Source organism: Ictalurus punctatus, chromosome 19 (assembly GCF_001660625.3).
Source record: "Ictalurus punctatus breed USDA103 chromosome 19, Coco_2.0, whole genome shotgun sequence".
In the NCBI taxonomy this organism is placed as follows: Eukaryota; Metazoa; Chordata; class Actinopteri; order Siluriformes; family Ictaluridae; genus Ictalurus; species Ictalurus punctatus.
In genome coordinates, this window is record NC_030434.2 from 4,766,290 (window position 1) to 4,788,134 (window position 21,845).

General features: G+C 36.5%; 1 protein-coding gene across 1 annotated transcript; it reads right to left on the reverse strand.

The window, feature by feature from the left end:
* Positions 1-14,480: 14,480 nt before the first annotated feature.
* Positions 14,481-21,435, reverse strand: LOC124629204 (putative C-type lectin domain family 20 member A). The gene is made up of 6 exons (XM_053688188.1): positions 21,347-21,435; positions 18,129-18,190; positions 17,193-17,564; positions 16,539-16,877; positions 16,337-16,425; positions 14,481-16,130 (listed from the first exon to the last, which is right to left on the reverse strand). Exons 2-6 carry the CDS (start codon positions 18,163-18,165, stop codon positions 16,038-16,040), a joined length of 930 nt encoding a protein of 309 aa, XP_053544163.1. The 5' UTR covers positions 18,166-18,190; positions 21,347-21,435; the 3' UTR covers positions 14,481-16,037.
* Positions 21,436-21,845: the final 410 nt, after the last annotated feature.

Here is a 21,845-nt window from a genome sequence, read left to right on the forward strand (position 1 = left end):
CAACTTGTGTTCCCAAAGTTACTTGTAATGCTGTCTTAACAAATTGTACGTCTCTCTCCCAAGTACCTCCAAAATGGTGGGTATGTAGTGGATTAAATGAGAATTTAATTTCCTGGTGGGCAGGTATCTCCTAAAGAGAGGGCCTAAGCTGAGAAAATGCTTCTTGGAGTTCTCTTTCTCCTATCTTATACTTAGTCCCTTGATCAGACAATATTTCATAGAGCCAACCTCTACGGGCTACAAATCTTCAAAGGGCCAGGAGGATACTGTCAGTATCCATAGCAGAAAGTAGTTCCAAATGAAGACACCATGTCATCTGACATTTAAATATAATGCCCCACCTCTTCTCATGTTGGTGACCTATGTTGATGCTTAAAGGCCCAAAATAATCCATATCAGTCAACCAAAAGGGAGGCTTATACAAATGAAGTCTAGAAACTGGTAGATCAGCCATTCTGGGAACTGAAGGCATACCTTTCCACTTTCTACACTCAAGACATGACCTCTGAATTTTCTTCATTATCTGTCGCCCTCGGCCAAATTTTTGGTTACATAATTTTTAGTGTTTAAGACAATTGGATAAACAGCTTCAGGATCCAAATCCTCACTTTGACGGAGTCGTTCACCCACTCTTATCAGCTCTGTAACTGGATCATACTCTGGCACCAAGTTAAATAAACAGCTGTGTGAGGGAACTTCACATCTTTAAGCAGTTTATGTTCCTCAGAGATTCTTCCATCTCGGCTTGATGCAGAAGATATAATTCTGCTTGCATTTGAGGAGGGTTGAGCTCATCTCCAAAGTCCAAAGAGTGGTTTTCAACAGTTACTGAAATCAACTTTGACCAGGTATTAAATTGGGACAAATCAGACTTTGGAGAATTTGCTGGTGTTTTATTAAGTCCACAAAACGAAGGTTATCTCAGCTCTGTCCCAGTGTGTGAAGTTATCGGATGACTGGATCTTCCCAGTTCTTTCTTGTACCACACCATTGTACTTGGACAAATCGGGTAACTCTCCTTCCCATGCCATCCAGGCTGCCTTGATATCTGGATCATTCCATCCTCTAGTAGGCTTCGTCCATAACTGTTGCAGTAGAACTTTAGCACATGTTGTGAATGGAATGATAAAACACAGAGGGTCATAGTGACAAGCAGGTATCCAATATAGAACCCGCAATGTTCTAAGCAATGCCAACTGATTCCAAAGGTACCTTCTCATGGATCTGTGCAGTTACAAATTAACCACAGGTCTGTGTCTACTGAATAAGCTTCTGCTGGCAAGAGAGACTTGTTTACTGGCCCATTGCCGAATCTCAAAACCTGCTTGAGCTAAGGAAGAATGCAATTTCATTAGCATCTCCTTAGCCTCTTTAGTAGTTGGAAAATTTTGCAAGCAATTATCCACATAAAAGGATTGCAAGACAGAGAATTTAACATCTTGAAACACAGCAATAAGGCTCTGAACACATTTCTGGAGCGCATATGTGACACAACAAGGACTACATATAGCACCATAAGGCAAAACCTGCCACTGACAGACATTGGCTGCATTGTTTCTTCTCATATTTAGCCAAAAAGAAGCATATCAGAGGTGAATCAAAAGACAGGCATTCAACAAATAGGCAGGTAACAAATAGGCATTCAAACTCTCACCTTGATACTGATAGTAACAATTGAGTACCACATGATGTTCCACAAGGTGGTGGAGAATGCACCAAGATTCATAACTGAGTTCAATCTCACTGAACTTCAGTTTCTTAACATATCCATATTCAATGAATTTCTGAATCTCTTGCTCACAAATAGCTGCATGATAAGGATCCTTAGCTAGCATTACTGCCTCTGGGATGCATTAAGAACCGATGTATTCTGAAATTGAAGTAAAGGAGTCACATATCTCTTAATTCCATTAATTTCTTCACACTGTTTTCTATTCTAGACACTCGAGCATCCTTATCTTGCTTAGAATGCAGTCTGATGCAGTTTAACCTTCTGAAACCTCCAGAGGGATGTCTCTTAGATGTTGATCGCATCGCTGGAAGATCTGCATTGGATAAGTCTGTTCAAGTAAATCAAGTATTTGAGCAGAAAAGGCACCTTGTATCTCGTATTTCCTTTGCTTACAAGGAGCTGGAGAAAAGGAAAAGGAAACAATGGTACCTTTCAGTTTTCTCTGTACAGTGCCAAATCTTTCGAAGAACCAATGATTCTGCCACCCCATGAAGACCTAAACTCTTTTTTGTGCTGAAAAAAACATGAGCATGTTTTGCAAAAAAACATGCCTTTTCTGAACTGTTGTCTAAGATGGCATACAACTCCAGAGTCATTCCTTGGTGGCCTATTGCATGGCCTATTGCATCTCTGTCATGTGCTTGAACCAGTCTTCTTTTTAGTTCAGTGTGATTATGTATGCTCTGTTCCCCTTGAAACTCTACTGTTGCTTTGAGGTCCTCCTCACTATACTCAGTCACTGTAACAGTGACTGGGCAATGCTCAAATCTGCAGTAGCCAAGACACAAGAATTCAGAGCTCGCTGGTTTCAATCCCAAACCTTCAGTCTGTGCCTTTTAAATTTAATAGAACAGTATAGGTTTATGGTCCTGAGTCCTTTCTAAATGATATTTGTCCACTGCAGCCCTTTGAAGCCTCTTTTGTGTCTATGTTTTTTTCAGTTTATATCACTCATTACACTCAATAGAAAGAATAAGGGGTTCTTCGGTAAACTGATTTTGTCAAATACATCTTCACCTGATGTGTTGCTCATTGACCCCTAATAAAAAAGTACAATGTTATTGTTGTGCCATAAAGAACAATGTGTTTCAATTATTTTCAATAGTAAATTAATAACATATTATGTGTGTAGTTGTACTGTGCCAACTGTGCTATTTCTCTGTTGTTGATCTGGTGCTGTTTATTTGGGGTTTGTTCATCAGCCCATGTGCTATATTTTATAAGAATGTGCTACAATTAAATTTAACAATACGTTCCTATAATATTTGGTATTTGGAAGACATTTCATGGTACCAGACTATATTCCCCACAAAGCTGTGGACTAATTCATCCTAAAATTTCAGTTTTTGCATTATTATTTCAGTCAAACCTGAACATATTGTAGATAAAGAGTTTTTGTTACCCATAATCTAATTCTAACATCAAAACACAATCAAAATGTAATAAAAATGTAATGGAGGACAAGTCAATCCATCAGGCGATGATGACGTAAAAATTAAAAAAAAAAATCTGACACTAATGACCAAACAGCAGCACAGGGTTAAATCATCATTCATTTGTTACTTCGGCAAAATATTATTATTACTTTTATTGTTACATTAACATTTTAATTAATATGTTAAACTATTACGCTTCTGGTTCAGTGCCTTGCTCAAGGACACTTTGACAAATTCTCCAGAAGATCAAGTTCAAGTTTAAGTTCAAGTGGCTTTATTGTCATTTCAACCATATACATCTGGTACAGTACACAGTGAAACAAAGCAACATTCCTCCAGAACCACGGTACTACATAAAACAGCACACTAAACACATGAGACGACACAGAACTAAATAAGTTCTACACATTCTGCACAAAGTGCACACGCAAACATATGTAAACAACATAGGACAGTACAATACTACTAAAATAAGACAATACGCACAGTAAGTGACAGTGAAGCACCAACCAGTACACAGTTTTAGTTGGAAGTGTCTGATATAATAGGTAGTGCAGAAGGTAGGTGCCAAAGAGTAAAAATATAATGGACTTTATAATATTCAGGCTTCACAGCAAGTTGAGACGCTGCTAGGCTTTCATGGTTATGGAGCTGGTCTTGAGGGACCACGTGAGGTTCTCAGTCAGGTGAACACCAAAGAATTTGGTGCTCTTGACGATATCCACGGAGGAGCCATCGATGTTTAGCAGAGAGTGGTCGCGTCATGCTCTTTTGTTTTGTCCACATTCAGAGGCAGGTTGTTGGCCCTGCACCAGTCCATTAGCCTTTGCACGTCCTCTCTGTATGCTGACTCGTAGTTCTTGCTGATAAGACCCACCACGGTCGTGTCATTGGCCAACTTGATGATGTGATTGAAACCATACATTGCTGCACAGTCATGAGTCAGCAGAGTGAACAGCAATGGACTGAACACACAGCACTGAGGGGCCCCCGTGCTCAGTGTGGTGGTGCTGGAGATGCTGTTCCCAATCTGGATTGATTGAGGTCTCCCAATCAGGAACTCCAGGATACAGTTGCAGATGGAGGTGTTCAGGACCAGTAGGTTCAGCTTTCCAATCAGGTGCTGAAGAATGATTGTGTTGAATGCTGAACTGAAGTCAATGTACAGCATTTGAATGTAGGTGTCCTTTTGTCATCTGGGAGACATGTAACTATCTTATCTAGCATCTGAAAGGCAGTACTAAATAAAAAAAAGATTGTTAAACAAAATAATAACAATTTACAGCAAACATCCTGTTCAAACATTTACATTCCTCTGGCTCTTAATGTATCATGTTACCTGTTTGAGCATCACTGAATGGTTGCACCTTATGTAATAGTTGTGTACGAGTCCCTCAGTTGTCCTTAGTGTGAAAAAATGGATCTCAACATTACAGCTGTTGGAAAGGGATCAAATATACAGAAGATGATGGAAAAGCGAAGAATGTGGAGAACCTGGAGAATTTTTCTGAAAAACAGTGGGGAGTTTAACTATGCAGAACAAACAAGGGACTCATGAACAACTATCACAAAACAAAAAACAGTAGTGGATAATCCAGGTAATGACACACTGTATTAAGAATCAAGGGTATGTAAATGTTGGGTAAAATGGGGTAATTTTTTTAAATTCTGCTGTTGTCTTGTCGACTATATCTGTTATGTGAAATAGCTTATTCAGGAATGTACTAAATAAAAAACAACATGGGATTGTTATGATCCCTCTTATTTAGCTAACAGTATTAAGATTTAGCAGATTCTGCAATTAGCATGTAAACTTTTGGGCACACCTGTATACATACATACATACATACATACATACATACATATATATATATATATATATATATATATATATATATATATATATATATATATATATATATATATATATATATATATACATATATACAGGTGTAGATAGATAGATAGATAGATAGATAGATAGATAGATGGATGGATGGATGGATGGATGGATGGATGGATGGATGGATGGATGGATGGATGGATAATAAAAGCAAAGAAATTCTTACCTTATGATATGCACTTTGACTTTTATATTGATTGTTTTTTATGGTTGAGCAACTGCATTACTTGACCCCAAAGGTATTTTTTGTGTGAGATATTATCATCAAATTTGATTACATTCTTTAGCAGGACTTCAACTGTCTCCACAATTTCATTAATTACTATTTGTTTGGTTTTGTTCTATTGAAAAAAAATCATTATTACAGATGGAGAACATAGCTGACATAGTTATTGCATTAAATGTGCCTTAATGGATGAATGGATAAGGATTGAGTTACTCACCCCAAATAGCTTGAAATAGTATACTCTGTATAAAATCAAAAGGGGGACAACATTAAGATAACAGCACACATATTCCTGCTACAAGCCTTTATACTGCTCAAAGAGATCCATAATCAATTAAATCTGTATGCCAAATAACGTTATCACTGTAATTAGTTTTACATACTAATTTTACATTACTAATAGCCTCAACAGGCACCGTGAGTTTCTACTCCAAGATATTAAAACTATTAATCAAACCAAAAAGTAGCCTGAGTAAAACACTTTTCTACTGAACAAAAGAAAGTTGAATGACATGAAACAGACCTCAGACACATCAAAATGTAAACGGATAAATGGTGTGTATTTGATTTTTCATGAATTTGGCCAGGACAACCTCAAATGATGAGTAGCAACCATAATGTCCTTGCCGTAATTAGTAATGTTAACCTAATTTCCAAACAAAATAGAAAGCCAAGGGACTTATAAAATGTATAAAAGATGTGGTCACCCTTGCTCCTTCTTCAGCATATTTTCTGTCCTCATAACATTGGTGCAATGCTATGATGTCTGCTGTTTACCCTGAATCAACAGTACTGTTGTGTACTTTTTATTGCACTGTAGTGGGCGGTGCTGCCCTGCTAATGGATGTCTGTTTAGGCTTCACAGGTACCTGTTGGAAACTGTTATGCCATTTGTGTGATTTTGGACATTTTGCACTACATTGCACAGTGTAATCTACTTAGAATTTCCATAATTTTGCTTTCTTCCAAACACATCATAGTTTAGACCGAATAACGGTTACCTTGAAATATAACCACAAGTGGCGATCACCGCAGTCCAAGAACCACTGTCTCATGTGCACAATACATTGATACAATGAGGATGTCTCCTCTATAATAAAAATAATAGGACTGTTTAAGTGTTTCTTCATTGTTTGATGTGTTTTATTGAAAAAGACAAAATATTTTTTGTTCCATAGACAGTAGTACACTATCTTTTAAATAAATATGTTTTCAATATAATTACAAGATATTAAATAATGTAACAATAAGTAATCTAATTATTAGTTATTATTATTTTGGAGATCACTCTTTTTTGGCAAACTGATTTTATGAAACTCTGTTAACTATACAGTTTTTTTTTCTTTTTCTTTCTTTCTTTCTTTCTTTTTTTTTTACACTACAAGTCAGTCTACTCAACCACTTTCATAGATCTTAAACTTTAAAGCCAAAAACGATTTGTTATCCTTTGGCTCCCTGTGGTGGACAAAGCTACCAACTGGCCAACTTTTTGCATATATTCATACAAAGATGTAAAAGTGAATTCCTTATGCTTATTAAGCTTGGGCATTATAGTACTGTAAATAGTTCAGAGATGCAGAAACCGAGAGCAGAAGCAGAAACAGGTGAAATAACAAATCTGTCAGCTACTTAAGCACCACAGACAGCGTCAGGAATTTATCTAAACACAACACAGTTTTTAGGCTGCACAGTTATGAGGCATGGTCATGGCTTTAAATGTGTGTTTATTAAATATTATGTTTTGGTAGTAAAAGTCAAAGAGAGAAGAAAGCTTCCTCTGAGGGCAAAAAGAATTACATTGATAAGGAAGAAACATTGAAAGAGCAGTGTTACACCAATCTGTGACAGACAACATGGGCAATGAAAGAGGAATATATTATGGTTGAATATACTCAGTTTTGTTTTTTATCATTAACACAAAACATGTAAAAGTATTTACATGTAAGTATTACATATCTCAATGACATTTGTATTGCACAACTTAATGTCCACCAAAGAGCGATTTGTGTCCAAAAACTATGTCCAGTGGCAAGACATAAGGACAAGGGGAATAGGAATAAGAGTCTCTTCTGAGCATTTTTCACAACTGAGTTGATGTAATTCTCCAACTTGAGATCATGACAGATAGTTCTTCCTGGTGCATCCTCTATCATCTGCACTGCCTTCAATGTCTGGTTTTAAACTTTTTAACTTAAACCGAAAAACAGGGAAATACATTTGATAATTTATTGCAAATGACAGAAAACACAGCATGCATTCATGAGTTTTGGAGGGCTCTTATTTTACAATTCAACATCAGATAATCCTGAAATGGTCTGAGAGACACTGGTGTACTATCATCCTAAACTAAAATTAGCCTGTGGAATCAAGGAGTTTTCTTTTTATTAGCTGCTGAATGTTTAGACAAAACAGCGTATAATTATAATGAGTCTTTATTCGTCACATATACAGTAGAGCACAGTGAAATTGTTTTCTTTGCATACACCAGTCTGTGAGGAAGCTTGAGTCAGAGCGCAGGGTCAGCCATGATACAGCACCCCTGGAGCAGAGAGGGTTAAGGGCCTTGCTCAAGGGCCCAACAGTGGCAGCTTGGCAGTGCTGGGGCTTGAACCCCTGACCTTCTGATCAGTAACCCAGAGCCTTAACCGCTAAAACACAATTCACTTATGTATTTATCTATTTATTTAAACAATATGAATTTACAAACTCAATATGGAACAATAATATGCCTATGAAAATATATATATTTTGTGTATATATGCTTAAACAGGTTCATGTGTATAAAGAAACAATAGCATATTCAGTACAGTACCCGAGAAGGTGTAATTCTGAGGTGAAATTAAACTAGTCTGTTGATACAAGTAGTTTGGTAGTTTCCTTTTAATCTAAATCTGAATTCATAGACAATACTGCATAGACAGGTAGAACGATAGAACAAAACATAGATAGATAGATACACAGACAGACAGACAGATAGATAGATAGATAGATAGACAGATAGATTAGATAGATAGATAGATAGATAGATAGATAGATTTTTGACAGACTGACTGAACACATGAATGTGAAATCGCTGCACCGAACTCACATGTAACACATATCACTAACAGCATCACTGTAACAACAACTAAAAGAAAACCAGCAAAGTTATGGGTCATACATGCAATGTTATTATAGATAAGTGGTCTGATGGATTAGCAATGATTGAGTCACTGATTCAGTAAGGACTCGTTAAACTGATTCAAACCGGTAACTTAAATTCCTGAGTCTTTTACATTTTCATTTAGAGAATGTAATCATTAGTGAACTGGTCGACGCTGGTCGCGCTGGTGCTTTCGACATGCCGCCTGTGAGGATAACATTTTCTTGCCAGTATCATTTTTTCCTGATTCACCGTCTTTTAATCTCACCACACTCAATTTACTGTACAATCACAACTCGGTTTTCGCCTTGGATTTGGAAGTGATGCACGAAACACTGGTGGAAACACATATATTCCCTTAATATAAAGAATTTATGACCCATAATGTTGCTTGTTTTCTTTTAGATGTTGTTACATTGATGCTGTTAGATAGTTAGAACCACCCTCCTGTGGTGATTCCCCTGATCGGCCACGTTATAGAGCCTTCATTATAAGCGAGTTCGGTGCAATATGACTCTGTTCCCGCCCTGATTCTAAAACAAAACGTAATTGGTTGGAGCGAAACCGTGCTACGATTGGTCAGTGCAATGTGGCCGTTATCCGATTGGCTTCAGTAGACGGTGGGCGGAGTCCAACTAACGGTCCACAAATGTGTACAGTAATCCACAAATGCACAGGACACGATCCATAAAAGAATGCAAGGCAGAGTTGTGTTTGTGACATAAAAACATACTTGTAAAAAAAAATTAAAAAATTTTAAAAAATGCAAATCTCATTTTATTTATGTGTCAGTTTAATTTATTTTTGTGAAACTACTAACATATATTTGTGGATCTCATTCATTGCATTTGTGAATTTGTTTAATTTTTGTAAATCTCACCACAATTATTTGTGGATCTTAATCTATTTATTTGGAATTATGAATGAATTCTAACCTCATACTTATCTTCGGACAGCAGCTCCACTAGTAGCAGCGACGAAAGCGAGAGTGAAGGTGGAAAACTCTACTCTATATTTCAAAAGGACATGGAGAAGATCTACAAATGGACACACACAGCACCATCGGATTGCGAGGAATGACACAGAGGAGCATTGAGCCGAGCAGAGGATCGGATTACACCGCCGCTGAAGGAGCAGAGGAACGGACACGACTACACAAGAAACAGGGAGACCTAAAGGTTCTAATATACCACCGGATATTAGTGACATTAAAAGAAATGACTCAAAAAATAAAAGGCGAAAGAGGACTTCACCATCAATAAAGGATGGCTCTAACAAAATTAAGGAATGGTCTTTAGGCATGTGAAGTTTGCATTCTATGTAAATTTTATGGCTTTTAACATTGTGTCACTGAATGTAAGAGGAATGCAGTATGTTAAAAATAGATAAACAAAAATTTCCATATTATCTAAAAAAAAGAAGTGATGATATATGTTTGCAAGAACTAACACTTATGAGTAAACTAGGCTAGACAATGATAAATGTATGTGAACTGATGGTGAGACTTTAATTTCGATTGGAGACGACCGAGCTGATGGAGTTGGAATAATCTTCAAAGTGAATGTGGACACCATAAAGACGAGAGAATTAATCACTGGAAGACTTTTGATAGGGACTGTCTTTGTAAGAACTAACAACCAAAAGCAAAGCTAATTATAAATGTACAAACTCCATCGGATATAGCGGGGGAAATGCGGATCTTTTATAAATTAAATGAGATACTAAACCTAGGATATAATGTCATACTATGCGGTGATTTTAACACTATTACACGACATTACTTGAAAGGAAAATTACTTAAGAAGGTATGCGAAAATTGCAAACTGAAAAACACATACAGTGTAGAGACAAATTTCCTTACAACATCGGTTGCACCCGCTTTGACAGAATTGTCAGAGTCTATAAACTTATGCCTCTAAAAACATCAAAGTAGCACATTACAGAACCGAATATCTAATGGAATCAGACCATTTAGCTGTGAAGATGTATATGAATACTGATGCGATGAAAGGTTACTGGAAACTGAATACGACGTGTCTTAAATGTAAAGAAATTACCCAAGCGTTCACAGAAGAAATACAACTGATTAAACAGTTGAAGGTTTTAACCCGATCAAATGCTGAAATGTGGGAAGTTTTAAAGAGGAAATGCAAATTATTGAGCCAGGAAAGGAACAAACATTATACATTTCTTGCTGACAACATACTGAACTCCAAACTCAACAAAGCAGAAGTGTTGACGAGGATGATTATCTGTATAAATTGAAATCCGAATTAACAGATGTGAATGGTTAAATATTTTTGAATATACAGTTACAAGCGAAGCGGGTCTGGATACTAAACACACAGGGAAACTGCAAAATGTGGTTAAACGCCTATAAAGAGAAATTAGATAAAGAGATAGAGATGGAAATATTATCGAAAATGAAAATGTTATATATATATATATATATATATATATATATATATATATATATATATATATATATATATATATATATGGTGTGTAATGGACCATTATGGTTTTCCATAAAACTTTACCAAAATTATGAAAACGTTATATTGAAACAAAATTGAAAGTCAACGGAAAGTCAACGGAAACATTTGAATACATCGAGGAGTTAAGCAGGGCTGCCTTTTAAGCGCAGCATTATAAATCATCGCAATTAGCCTTCCTTTACACAAAATCAAAACTGAACCACGATCACAGCGAGTCACAACAACAACTGGGAAAGCAGAAAAGATCGCAAATTAATGAAGCGATAAACCATTTCTAATACGAACTGTGCAGAATGAAACTGAGGGAAAAAAGAGCAGAAAATTAACTCAGAAATTAATAACTGGAAAATCTTGAACTATAAAAATAGGATTCAGGTTATTATAGTCATTATATTATCTAAATTATTATTCTTAGCAACAGTCTTTCCTCCTGACAATGAATAAGCCTATATAATTCAATTAATTAAATGTGTGTTAAATCTATCTGGTGAAATAACAGAGAGGTGACCAATCGCAAACTTTTATATAAACCTAACGACCTCGGTGGCCTTGGAGCCGTTGAGATTGGAAATAAGCAAAAAATAGCTTTCTGCAAAAAAGTAACATAAGCTATTAAAAGGGGAGCCAGTTGGATAGGCGATATAAAAACTTGGAGGAAAAAAGAGGGGGAGCCAGGCAAAATATACCTTACTTTAAATTAATATATGGTGATTTTAAAAAGAGGAATGAATGTTTAAACCTAGACTGTGATAAATTAACTAATAAAAGTTTTTATAACGAAATAAACTAATGGGAATATGGTGGAATTTTCAGACACAAACACCATAATTTAACAGCGCGTGAGCAGTGCATTAAAAATATCAACAGCAAAGACAACATCCGTGACGTCATGTGATTAGTTAGTGTGTGCAGGTTGGCTGTAAGATGTGTCGTAAAATGGAGCTGCTTTGTGAAAAATGTCCCGTGAACAACCGTAATTAAGACGAGAGCATAAACCATTTACTAATACACTGCTCACGCTCAGCTAAGATATGGCAAGAAGTAAAAAAACATTAGGATTAAATGATAAAATAGATGAAAAAACAATAATGTATGGTATCATTGAAAAAGCTTTTAAAAAGCACAAAAGCTTTGTATTGGCTTACCAATTATAAAATTTGGAAAACAAGGTGTAAAATTATTATCAATCAGTGACAAATGCCCACTGAGACAGTTTATAAACAAATAGTAAGCGAATTAAAAAGACAAAATTTAAAGATTTAAAAGTTGTTTATATAAAAGATAAGTATCCTACATATTGCAAATGTATTTTATAAAAAAAAGAGATTAATTTTCCTACTGTAGCTATAACGCATAAGCATATTTAAACTGTAAATGACATGTAAATAATGTGTGAAATTCCCCATGTCCGTAGGTTGCCTGTATAACCCTGTATAATTAATATCTGTAAAAATGTTGTTTATTATTTTTTTTTAATATTTAAATATTAAAAATGAAGCACAGCGAGATTGACACCTTAAGATCCTTTCACACTGAACGCGGTGCGATAAAGCGAAGCGAATCACCGATGAACGGTGCTTTCACACAGAACGTGAAATGATTGATCGCTTTCAGCTAGTTCATGCCTGCACATAAGTGGCGCTGAGCGAGAATGCATTTTACGCCTGCACACTAGGTGGTGCAACCCATTATTCATCTGATCGGCCTATCATCTTTGACCACCGAGAAGAAGAATCGCTTAAAAATCACTTAAATGTTGGTGCATAGCACCACAACACAAACCATTAAGAAGCACAGAAGCTAACTTTTCTTATTTTCTGTGTATTCTACTCAGAAATGGAGGAAGAAAGTTTTTCGCGTTTTTTTGAACAGCACCATCAAGCTGTTTTTGTATGAATGAAATAATGTGAAATAATGCAATAATACAGCAGTGGGACAAACCCCCAGATTAATGCCCAAGACCAGTCCACTTTTTTCATGGTGGTAGAACTTTGACAAAAGACGTGACAGTTCAATTCTTACTATCCTGTTATATTTATTACTGGCATGATTCAGCAAGAATATAAAGATAAATAACAAATGTCATATTGAGTTTTGTTTTCTGCTACAAAAAGTCCAACTGTAGCATTTATAAAAAATATAGATTTTTTGCATTGTAAGTATTTCAGTAAGACATTTTTTGGCAGCTACCTCGTGCCACGACATGTGATGTGTTTACATCTCCATGGCACGCGCACCTGTGTGTGTGTGTGAGAGAGAGCGAGCATACGCGCTGAGCCAAGTGATGGTAAAATTGGTAAAAGACCAATTGGATAGAAATAGGTGGGAGACAGCAAATATCGCAAACTTTTTTTTTAATGCACTTTCACTTTGTCGATGACAGAAATGTTATGATAAATGATGAAAAGAACTCAATATCCATTTTCTTATCTCTTCCAATGTTTACACTGGTATTCAAAACAGCTTTCTGTGAAATAGTGTAACCTATCTCGCCCTTTTGTGCAACAGCAGCGGCTATGGGCACGTGATCTAAAGCTCAGATCTAATTGGACGGCCCATTTCTTCGCAGAGCAACAAAGAAAAAACTGACACGCTCATCGAAATGTGCCAGCGTATCCTGTCAACCAGAACCGGAAACTGTTAGATGTGTTAGTATGAAAACTTTATAAACAATGAGTTCTCTTCAACCAACAATTTCAGAGAGTTCTCCCCAATCAACATCTTCGGGGAGTTCTATTCAAGTAACATCTGCAAGAGTTCTAATCCACCAATCAACAGCAAAGAGTCCTTGTCAATCAACATCTGTGGAAGTTCTCTGCAATCAACACCTGTGTGAGCCGGATCCTGCAAAGCTCCCTGACCCAAGTAATGAAAGAACCAGAAGAACTGCAACCAAATTCATCAAGCAGCCCACCTATGAGACTCCACAACATTCATTATTCTGACTTCTGGTCTTCCTAGATGCCACTCAAAAGTAACCAGACCTCTGACGAATCTCTTCTACACAATGTCATAATGAGAGAATTCCCCATCTAGAGCAGCTCAAACACAAACGAAGCTGGTGTATTTAATAGAGCCCTTATGAAATGAAGTGAAAATTAAATGAATTGTTGATGGTCCGTTCAAGTCGAGGTCTAAGAAAAAATAACATACAGAGCCATTCATTCTCTGTCAAAGCTATTTCCACCCCGTTTTGTGTGTGTGTGTGTGTGTGTGTGTGTGTGTGTGTGTGTGTGTGTGTGTGTGTGTGTGTGTGTGTGTGTGTTTATGTGCTAGACTACTTTCTGTGTATTAGAATAGTTTATTAGTCACATCTGATTTTAATATCAAGTGTCTCTTGTCCTAATTTATAATTTATTGTCTTAAGTGCTCATAGGACATGTTTAACATCAGGATATTATTACTAGTGGCCACAGGATTAATTTCCTAGACAGACTTAATAAGAATCTGTTAAAATCAACAGAGGTGCAGAACCAGTGATGAGACTAACGTTTTATTCCATGAGGAGTGAAAAGGGAAATTAGTAACAACTTTCACACGGAACAACCTGAAGCTCTGCTTTATTTCAGTAAAGTAAACTACATCTTAAATTAGTTCATCACAAAAAATCACCAGAATATTAGCCAGGAAGCGACCTTAAAACTGTTATGCATGAAGTACAGCAGTTTCATATCTGGAAAATTATCAACCACACTCTGTTTCTGTAGAATGAGCCAATAAATGTGCACAAGTATGTTAAACATAAAGCACTATAACAGCAGTGCTAAATTCTAACTCATGTTTACAAAAAAGTCTTGTTTTCTAATAATTGTTAAATACTTAAGACCATTTATTTATTTATTTATTTATTTTTTAACAATTAACAGCTTTATACATGCAGTTTGGTAACAGTTTGAACATTTCTCAGGTGAAATTAGAGTCAATTCTAAGTTTTGTCCTTCCTTTAAAAAAATGAAAACTGCAAGCAGCATACTTATCATACAGGTTAGATAATCACAAAGTTAAGAAAGTTATAATAAAATATTAGACAGAAAATTCTGTTTCTTTGCCTCTCTTTATTTCAATTCTGTATAAAGATTATAATCTAATGATAATAAATGAAGAAGAAGAAATTACTTTTTGCATTGGTGTACAGTTAAATACAATGCAGAATCAGAGGATTACAGGTGGTAATATTGACATTTTCTGTATCAGTCCCATCCTGAAACCAGTAAAATGAAGAAGTAATCACTAAAGCTTTCAGCTCTTGACTCACACATTTAGGCCAACCAGGTTTCTACTGATAATATCAACTAAAAGTTTCATAGTGTAACTAATATACAGGAAAATGTAGTAGACTGTTATTATTTAGTGAGCAGTGTGGTGTTAATTAAATGTGTGATTTCATGGGCAGGTGTGTCATGATGAATATAGGAGCTGTAAATAGAATATAGTTATAGAGCTTTTTACAGTACATATTGTTTCCGAACAGTTTTACAGATCTGAAACAGAGCCCAGTGAGTGAAACGAGGAACACAGTGGAGCTCCTGCAGAAGGAGCTCAGGAGGAAGCAGGAGAGACTCAGCAGGGGGAAATATCCTGCACATTATTCACTTATTCTCACATCACATAGTCTATGGATTCTACTTCATCAGGAGCATAATGGTTAGTTAATGCTTATGAAAAGGAAAGAAATAAGAGCTTCTATATATGAGCCATAGACTATTAAGGCTCTAAGAAATATTATCTGGAGTGAGTATATAAAGATTTAGGTCTACAATTACACAAAACATTTGACGTAAAATAGACTTTAATTACATGTTAGCTTCATTAGCATGCTATCTGTTAAACTAAAGAAATAAACACCCAGAAACATCTCAGCTGACTACATTTAGTTTAAAGAGACACTTATTGTAAAGAGACTAAATTTACACTATGTTAGAATTATGAAAGAGACATAGTTTAAATAAATTTTTCCCTTCACCCTCCATTTAATAGTGAACTACATCGTATTAAACTTCCCAGAGTGAACACATTAGTCACTCTAGAGCACTACAGAGTTACATGATTTAAGAAACACCTAAAGACTTAAAGTTCTTCATTTTCTGCAGCATTATTTTCTTATTCCTTGTGAAACACAGATCCATCTGGTTGCTCTCTCCATTTCACTGTGATGTTCTCTGCTATCCCATGATCTTTCAGTTTTTGCTTGATCTGAAGAACAGAATAAGACTTTTATTATTAGATAATGCAAGATAGAGACACTAATCTCCTGTGAATGCTGTAAAAGTTCTATATAAACTGTCAGATTGTGATTACAATACAGCATTGTTTGTGTCAGAGCTTGATGGAGACTCGAAGGAGACTACATTATAAGGTTTGTACATTATAAGTGGAGTCTTGTGGAGGATGAGACTCACCTGCTCCAAGATGGCCACCTGTACTGCAAGATCGTTCACATCCTGACTGGACCGGACCTTAACCCTCATGATTTTTTGTATTGTCATTCCTGGATGTAGAAATGCAAAGTTGGATACAAATACAAACATGGACACAACGAAACATACATACTAAAAGCTGTTTAAATTTCTCAATACGAGACATAATGAAACTTTAACTCACCTGAATAACAGAAGAAAGGCATTATGTCTGAACATTGTGCATCAGCAACCTCAGTGTTATTTACATAACCACAGTTTTCATTTCCCAGTTGATTATCAGGTTTTCCAGGCATCCAGCGGATGGTAGAGACGTTGGTTTGATCTGTCCACTTCCAGGAGTCTCTGAACAGACCAAACCAAGTCCAAGTGTAGACAGCGATCACACTCTGTATATTTGAGTTTTCTGTTGCATTTCTAGAACTGGCCAGATCCACATGATGCGTTCTGCAGTAAGCCTGAGCATCATACCAAGTCATTTTGTTAGAGATGTAAATGTACACTTTATTTCCAGTTTTAGTGTCTGTGAGAATAAAAAAAAACCCAAAAAAACACGATTACCACTTAAATTCAGTATAAGTTAAATGTATTCGTAAAAGAGAAAATTAAACAGGTTACAACATAAAGTTAAAATTAAGAACTCCATTACACTATTTTCTAAGTACACTCCATGTCAATGTTCATAAATATCAGGTGTTTTGTCTGTTTACAGTTCAGTATTTATCAATTTTTTGCTATTTAAGAGTACAGTTAACTTTAATGAGAACAGTGAGAGCACACAGTCTACAAATGTTGTAATGACAACCTGACAAAATGTGAAACACGTGCTGTTCCTTACCATTAAAGCACACAAAGGGCCTTGTGGTAGTACAGTCTTGACAAATCCAACCCCACGTACTTGTTGCACCACACTCTTGATGTCCGCCATTGTTATTAGGCCATCCTCCAAGCCACTTCATCCCAGTTGTCAGTGGCTCATTTCCAAAGGACCAGCGCCAGCTGTTAATGTCATTGTACATTCCAAGCCATGCACTGGAACTGAATTGTTGTCTCTGTGCTTCATACTGAAGTTCAACCATGTTCTCAGTACTTTCGATAATAGCCAGATTGGTGTATGTGACTCTGCAGTAAGCCTGAGCATCACTCCATGTTTTCCCCTGCTGGATGAGAAAGTACTTACGAGGAACAGACAGGACGAGAGAGATGACTCCTTTGGAGGAAAGGTTTAAAAGCTTTATGCATTGTTAGGCCTGTGTTAGAAATTTTTATTTGAATAAATAAAAATGATAACTTTTTAGTATGAAAGATATTTTTCTCAATTTGTTGGATGCAAACATGAAACACTGAATTTTATTTGTTTATAAAATCATCTGTCTAAACTCAATATTTCTGTAGCTATCTAATTCTAGTGCTTCATGGTCTTAATATAGGAGGTGTTCTGTTTCAGACAGTACAGCACTACCAGTTTATGAGGATGAGGCCTATCAATTAACAGGTAAATTCATTGTTTTAAACCACCATGTACACCGAGCAGCTCACCTGCACCCGGGGAATGGATGATGACTGCTGTTTTACATTTGCACACACACACACACACACACACACACACACACACACACATACGCACACACACACACACACACACACACACACACACACACACATACACACACACACACACACACACACACACACACACACACATACGCACACACACACACACACACACACACACACACACACACACACACACACACACACACACTTCTGTTACCTGTGAAAAACAGGAGTATGAACAGACGCTGCTCCATCACTGATGTATTGTTGAGAAACTCACTGAGGAATTAAAAAAGTGATTAAAAGTCACTAAACAGAGACTCCAGTAAAACTTATAATTGCAAGTACCACATCATTACATACCATTCTATTAGAAGATAAACTCAAATCATCATGCATCACACTTGAAAGGAATAACGGAAAACTGAACCACTAACAGTTTGACACCTGCACCAAACTGCGAATCATGTCACTGCTGGTAATAACAGTGAAAGGATTAATTTTTGTATCTGAGAATCATGGCATTAGGGCTCGAGAGTAAAGAACAGGTGAAGAAGTGTGTGTTGGGAGCGGCATCTGGATCCTGAATTGTCTCAGGATAATTTAGAAAGAAGTCTGAATTTTGGTGATGTTCATGCTGACAGATGGTGAAATTTGACATAAATTTGAAATTTATTTTTAAATTTGACCAGGTTTATTTTAATTTGTGTGACTTAGGTAAATACAACACATGAACATTTAAAAAATAATAATCATAATTTCACTATAAGTAAAATAAAATTCCCTATGTACCCAACACAATTGATTGCTTTGAGACTAAATAGGAAGCTTGGCTTCCCCTAAAATTTCATTAAAATGAAGCAAAATGCAAATACATAATGAAATGTTTACCAAAATGTCTATAAGTGTAAAAAAGATGGGTAAAAGCAAGGAGCTCTCCAAAGACCTTTGGAACCTTACTGTTGCAAAACATATTGAGGGAATCAGATACAGATGTATATCAAAACTTCTGAATGTTCCAGTAAGCACCATTGGGGCCATTATCCACAAGTGGAAGCAACATCACTCCATCATCAACCGGCCACACACAGGAGCTCCTCGCAAAGTTTCTGACCAGGGAGTCAGTAGAATAGTCCAAAGAGTAGTCCAAGAGCTAAGGACCACTCGGAAAGAGCTCCAGAAACACTTGGAGGCATCAGGTGCCATCGTCACAGAGAAAACAATAGGCAATGCACTCCACTGCTAACACTCACACGCAAGACTCCATTACTAAAGAAAAGGCATGTCGAAGCTTGTTTAAAGTTTGCTATAACTCATTTGGACAAGCCTATGAAATATTGGGAGAGTGCAGTTTGGTCAGATGAGAGCAAAATGAAACATTTTGGTTCTCATACTACACACCATGTTTGGAGAAGAAATGGAACTGAACATCACCCTAAAAACCCTATACAAGCAGTGAATTTTGGAGGTGGAAGCATCATGGTGTGGGCCTGTTTTTCTTTTTTGAGAAGAATCTGCTGCCATCCCCCAGGATGATGAAAGTGAGATGTGGGTGGAGCTTCCAGCAGGACAACAATCCAAAGCATACAGAAAAGGAAACTCTCAATTAGTTTCAGAGAAGAAAATCAAGGCGTTAGAATTGCCCAGTCAATCACCTGACTTGAATCCAATTGAACAAGATTTAAAGACAATATCTTTTGAAGAATGGGCAAAAATCACACCTGAATACTGCGGCCCATTAATTTCTTCATACAGGAAGCGTCTTGAAACTGTCATTACAAACAAAGACTTCTCCACTAAGTATTAAATAAATTTCAGTTAGCGTGTTCAATACTTTTTTCCTGTCATTCCACTTTATTGCACATAACTTTAGTTAATACTGATGTCTGGTGAAAAGTATATGAAAAAAGTATGAGCCTAAAGCCACCAACACTTATAGAGAAATATTGTTTGTAAAAGCTCAAAACATTAAATAAAAATACCGACTAAGGTAAAGCTAAAATCTGTGGCTTGGACTATGCTAAAGTTGTAGTTGGATGTTTGCATGAATACCTTCAGCAGATCCAGGGTGACTGGATTTACAAACACTTCGGCAAAAGGAAATGCCAGAGGAATGCCAAGGATTATATTGTGAGGTGGACACAATAGCTTTGAACAGTGGAGACTATTAGGAGCTCTACGTGAAGGGTAAGTTGGACAGCTTTCATGTGCAGCCTACAAAGTGGGTGATTGGAGCTACTAAGAATGCAGCCACAGTTAAAGTCATGTCCATGGATTGTCATTGTAAGGTGAATTGACTGACTGGATTTGAGATATGGGTAGTGCCATTACCTTTGACCAGGTATCAAATCTAATGAGCATTAGCTTTTAACCTTTTAATATTTGTGTAATTTAAGTGTCTGTTAAAATCTTTGAAAGTTATATTTGGTTTAATATGGATAGATGCACCCTGGAGCAGTCACTCGACAAGACCCTAAGGCATACCTTTGACCAAGTAATCAATGGTCAGCCAATTCAGCCTAATATTGTGCTATCCCACCCCTATTTTTCAATTATTCATTATACAGGTTATACAGAGTGATTCAGGACACTCAAACACAGGAATAAATTACCCAATTGTTGGTCCCAAAGAGCTGTTGCGAATATTATTCCAGGTAGCTCACCATTATCGCATGGTGGGACATGTAGAACTGACAAAACCTTATGACCCACTTTTATTGGAAGGGCATTCACGGTGATGTTCACAGGAGGTGTGTGGCATGGTGAATCCACCTGCCACCCCGCAAGGGTCATTGTCTTTATGACCCACTTTTATTGGAAGGGCATTCACGGTGATGTTCACAGGAGGTGTGTGGCATGGTGAATCCACCTGCCACCCCGCAAGGGTCATTGTGCCCTCTTCCTTTAATCAAGGTCCCCTTCAAAAGAATTGCTATGGACCTAATCGGGCCATTAGATTAGACTGCACGAGGGCATTGCTTTGTGCTAGATCTAGTAGACTATGCTATACTCAGAAGTAGTGCCGCTCTGTGACATCTCAGCCTGTAGCTTTGTGAAGGCACTCTTTATTCCCAATGTTAAGCAGTTTAAGATTTTAAACTCAAATTAAAAAGTACTATTTAAATAGAGATATCATACAGCATTAGACAATGTAATATAAATTCATCACTGGTTCTGATTTTTATGCTATAGACTGTGTTTCTAAAACATTGATCCATGAGTCTCTTTTTAACTGTAATTACCTGCCAGTATAAATATCTCTGTGCAGTCCTGCTCTAAAGAACACAAATATACTAAAAAGATCAATTGTCCCACATGACATGGTCTTTAACACATTTCCCTTATTAAGTGATAAGAAATAAGTGAAGTATTTCAGTTATGCTAGTAATAGTATTTCAGTAAAGTAGTGAAATATGAGAGTACTGAAAAACATACCTGAAATGTGAAGGAGGTAAACGATCAGTGTTGTAGCTTTTACAGATCTCAGTATCTTTCAGAAGCGTTCTGTAGTATCTGGTAAACTGAGTTGCTATTTATCTTCTTTTAGAATTGATGACTTAATGCAAACCACCACCACCTCCTTCTTTTTCTACTTTACAAAACAGATAGGATGGAAATCTGAGATGGACAGGGAACAACTGAACAACAGCACTAAGATGACCTCCTCATACTGAACTGTAACCATGTATACTGTAGCTGTACTAATCCATTTCTTTTCATTACTGCAAATATGTGATTATTATTTACAAATGACAATTTTTATAGCAAGGTAGTGTGTATTGATGGGATTATGTTCTCTGGGTGATGTTTGTAATGTACATTTTTTTTTCTGTGTCTTCCATGAGACGAGCGATTTTGTTTTTCCTACAAACCCAGATATTTGTCACACATGATCATATGCTGTTTTATATGCAGGTTAAATAGAGGACATTAT

Bases quoted from the DNA above. Each gene is read 5' to 3' on its own strand.
- LOC124629204 (XM_053688188.1), bottom strand. From the start codon at position 18,165: ATGGAGCAGCGTCTGTTCATACTCCTGTTTTTCACAG. The intron at 17,565-18,128 runs GTAACAGAAGTG...TTTCCTCCAAAG, and splicing joins CATACTCCTGTTTTTCACAG to GAGTCATCTCTCTCGTCCTG. The intron at 16,426-16,538 runs GTGAGTTAAAGT...TTCTACATCCAG, and splicing joins GCCTTTCTTCTGTTATTCAG to GAATGACAATACAAAAAATC.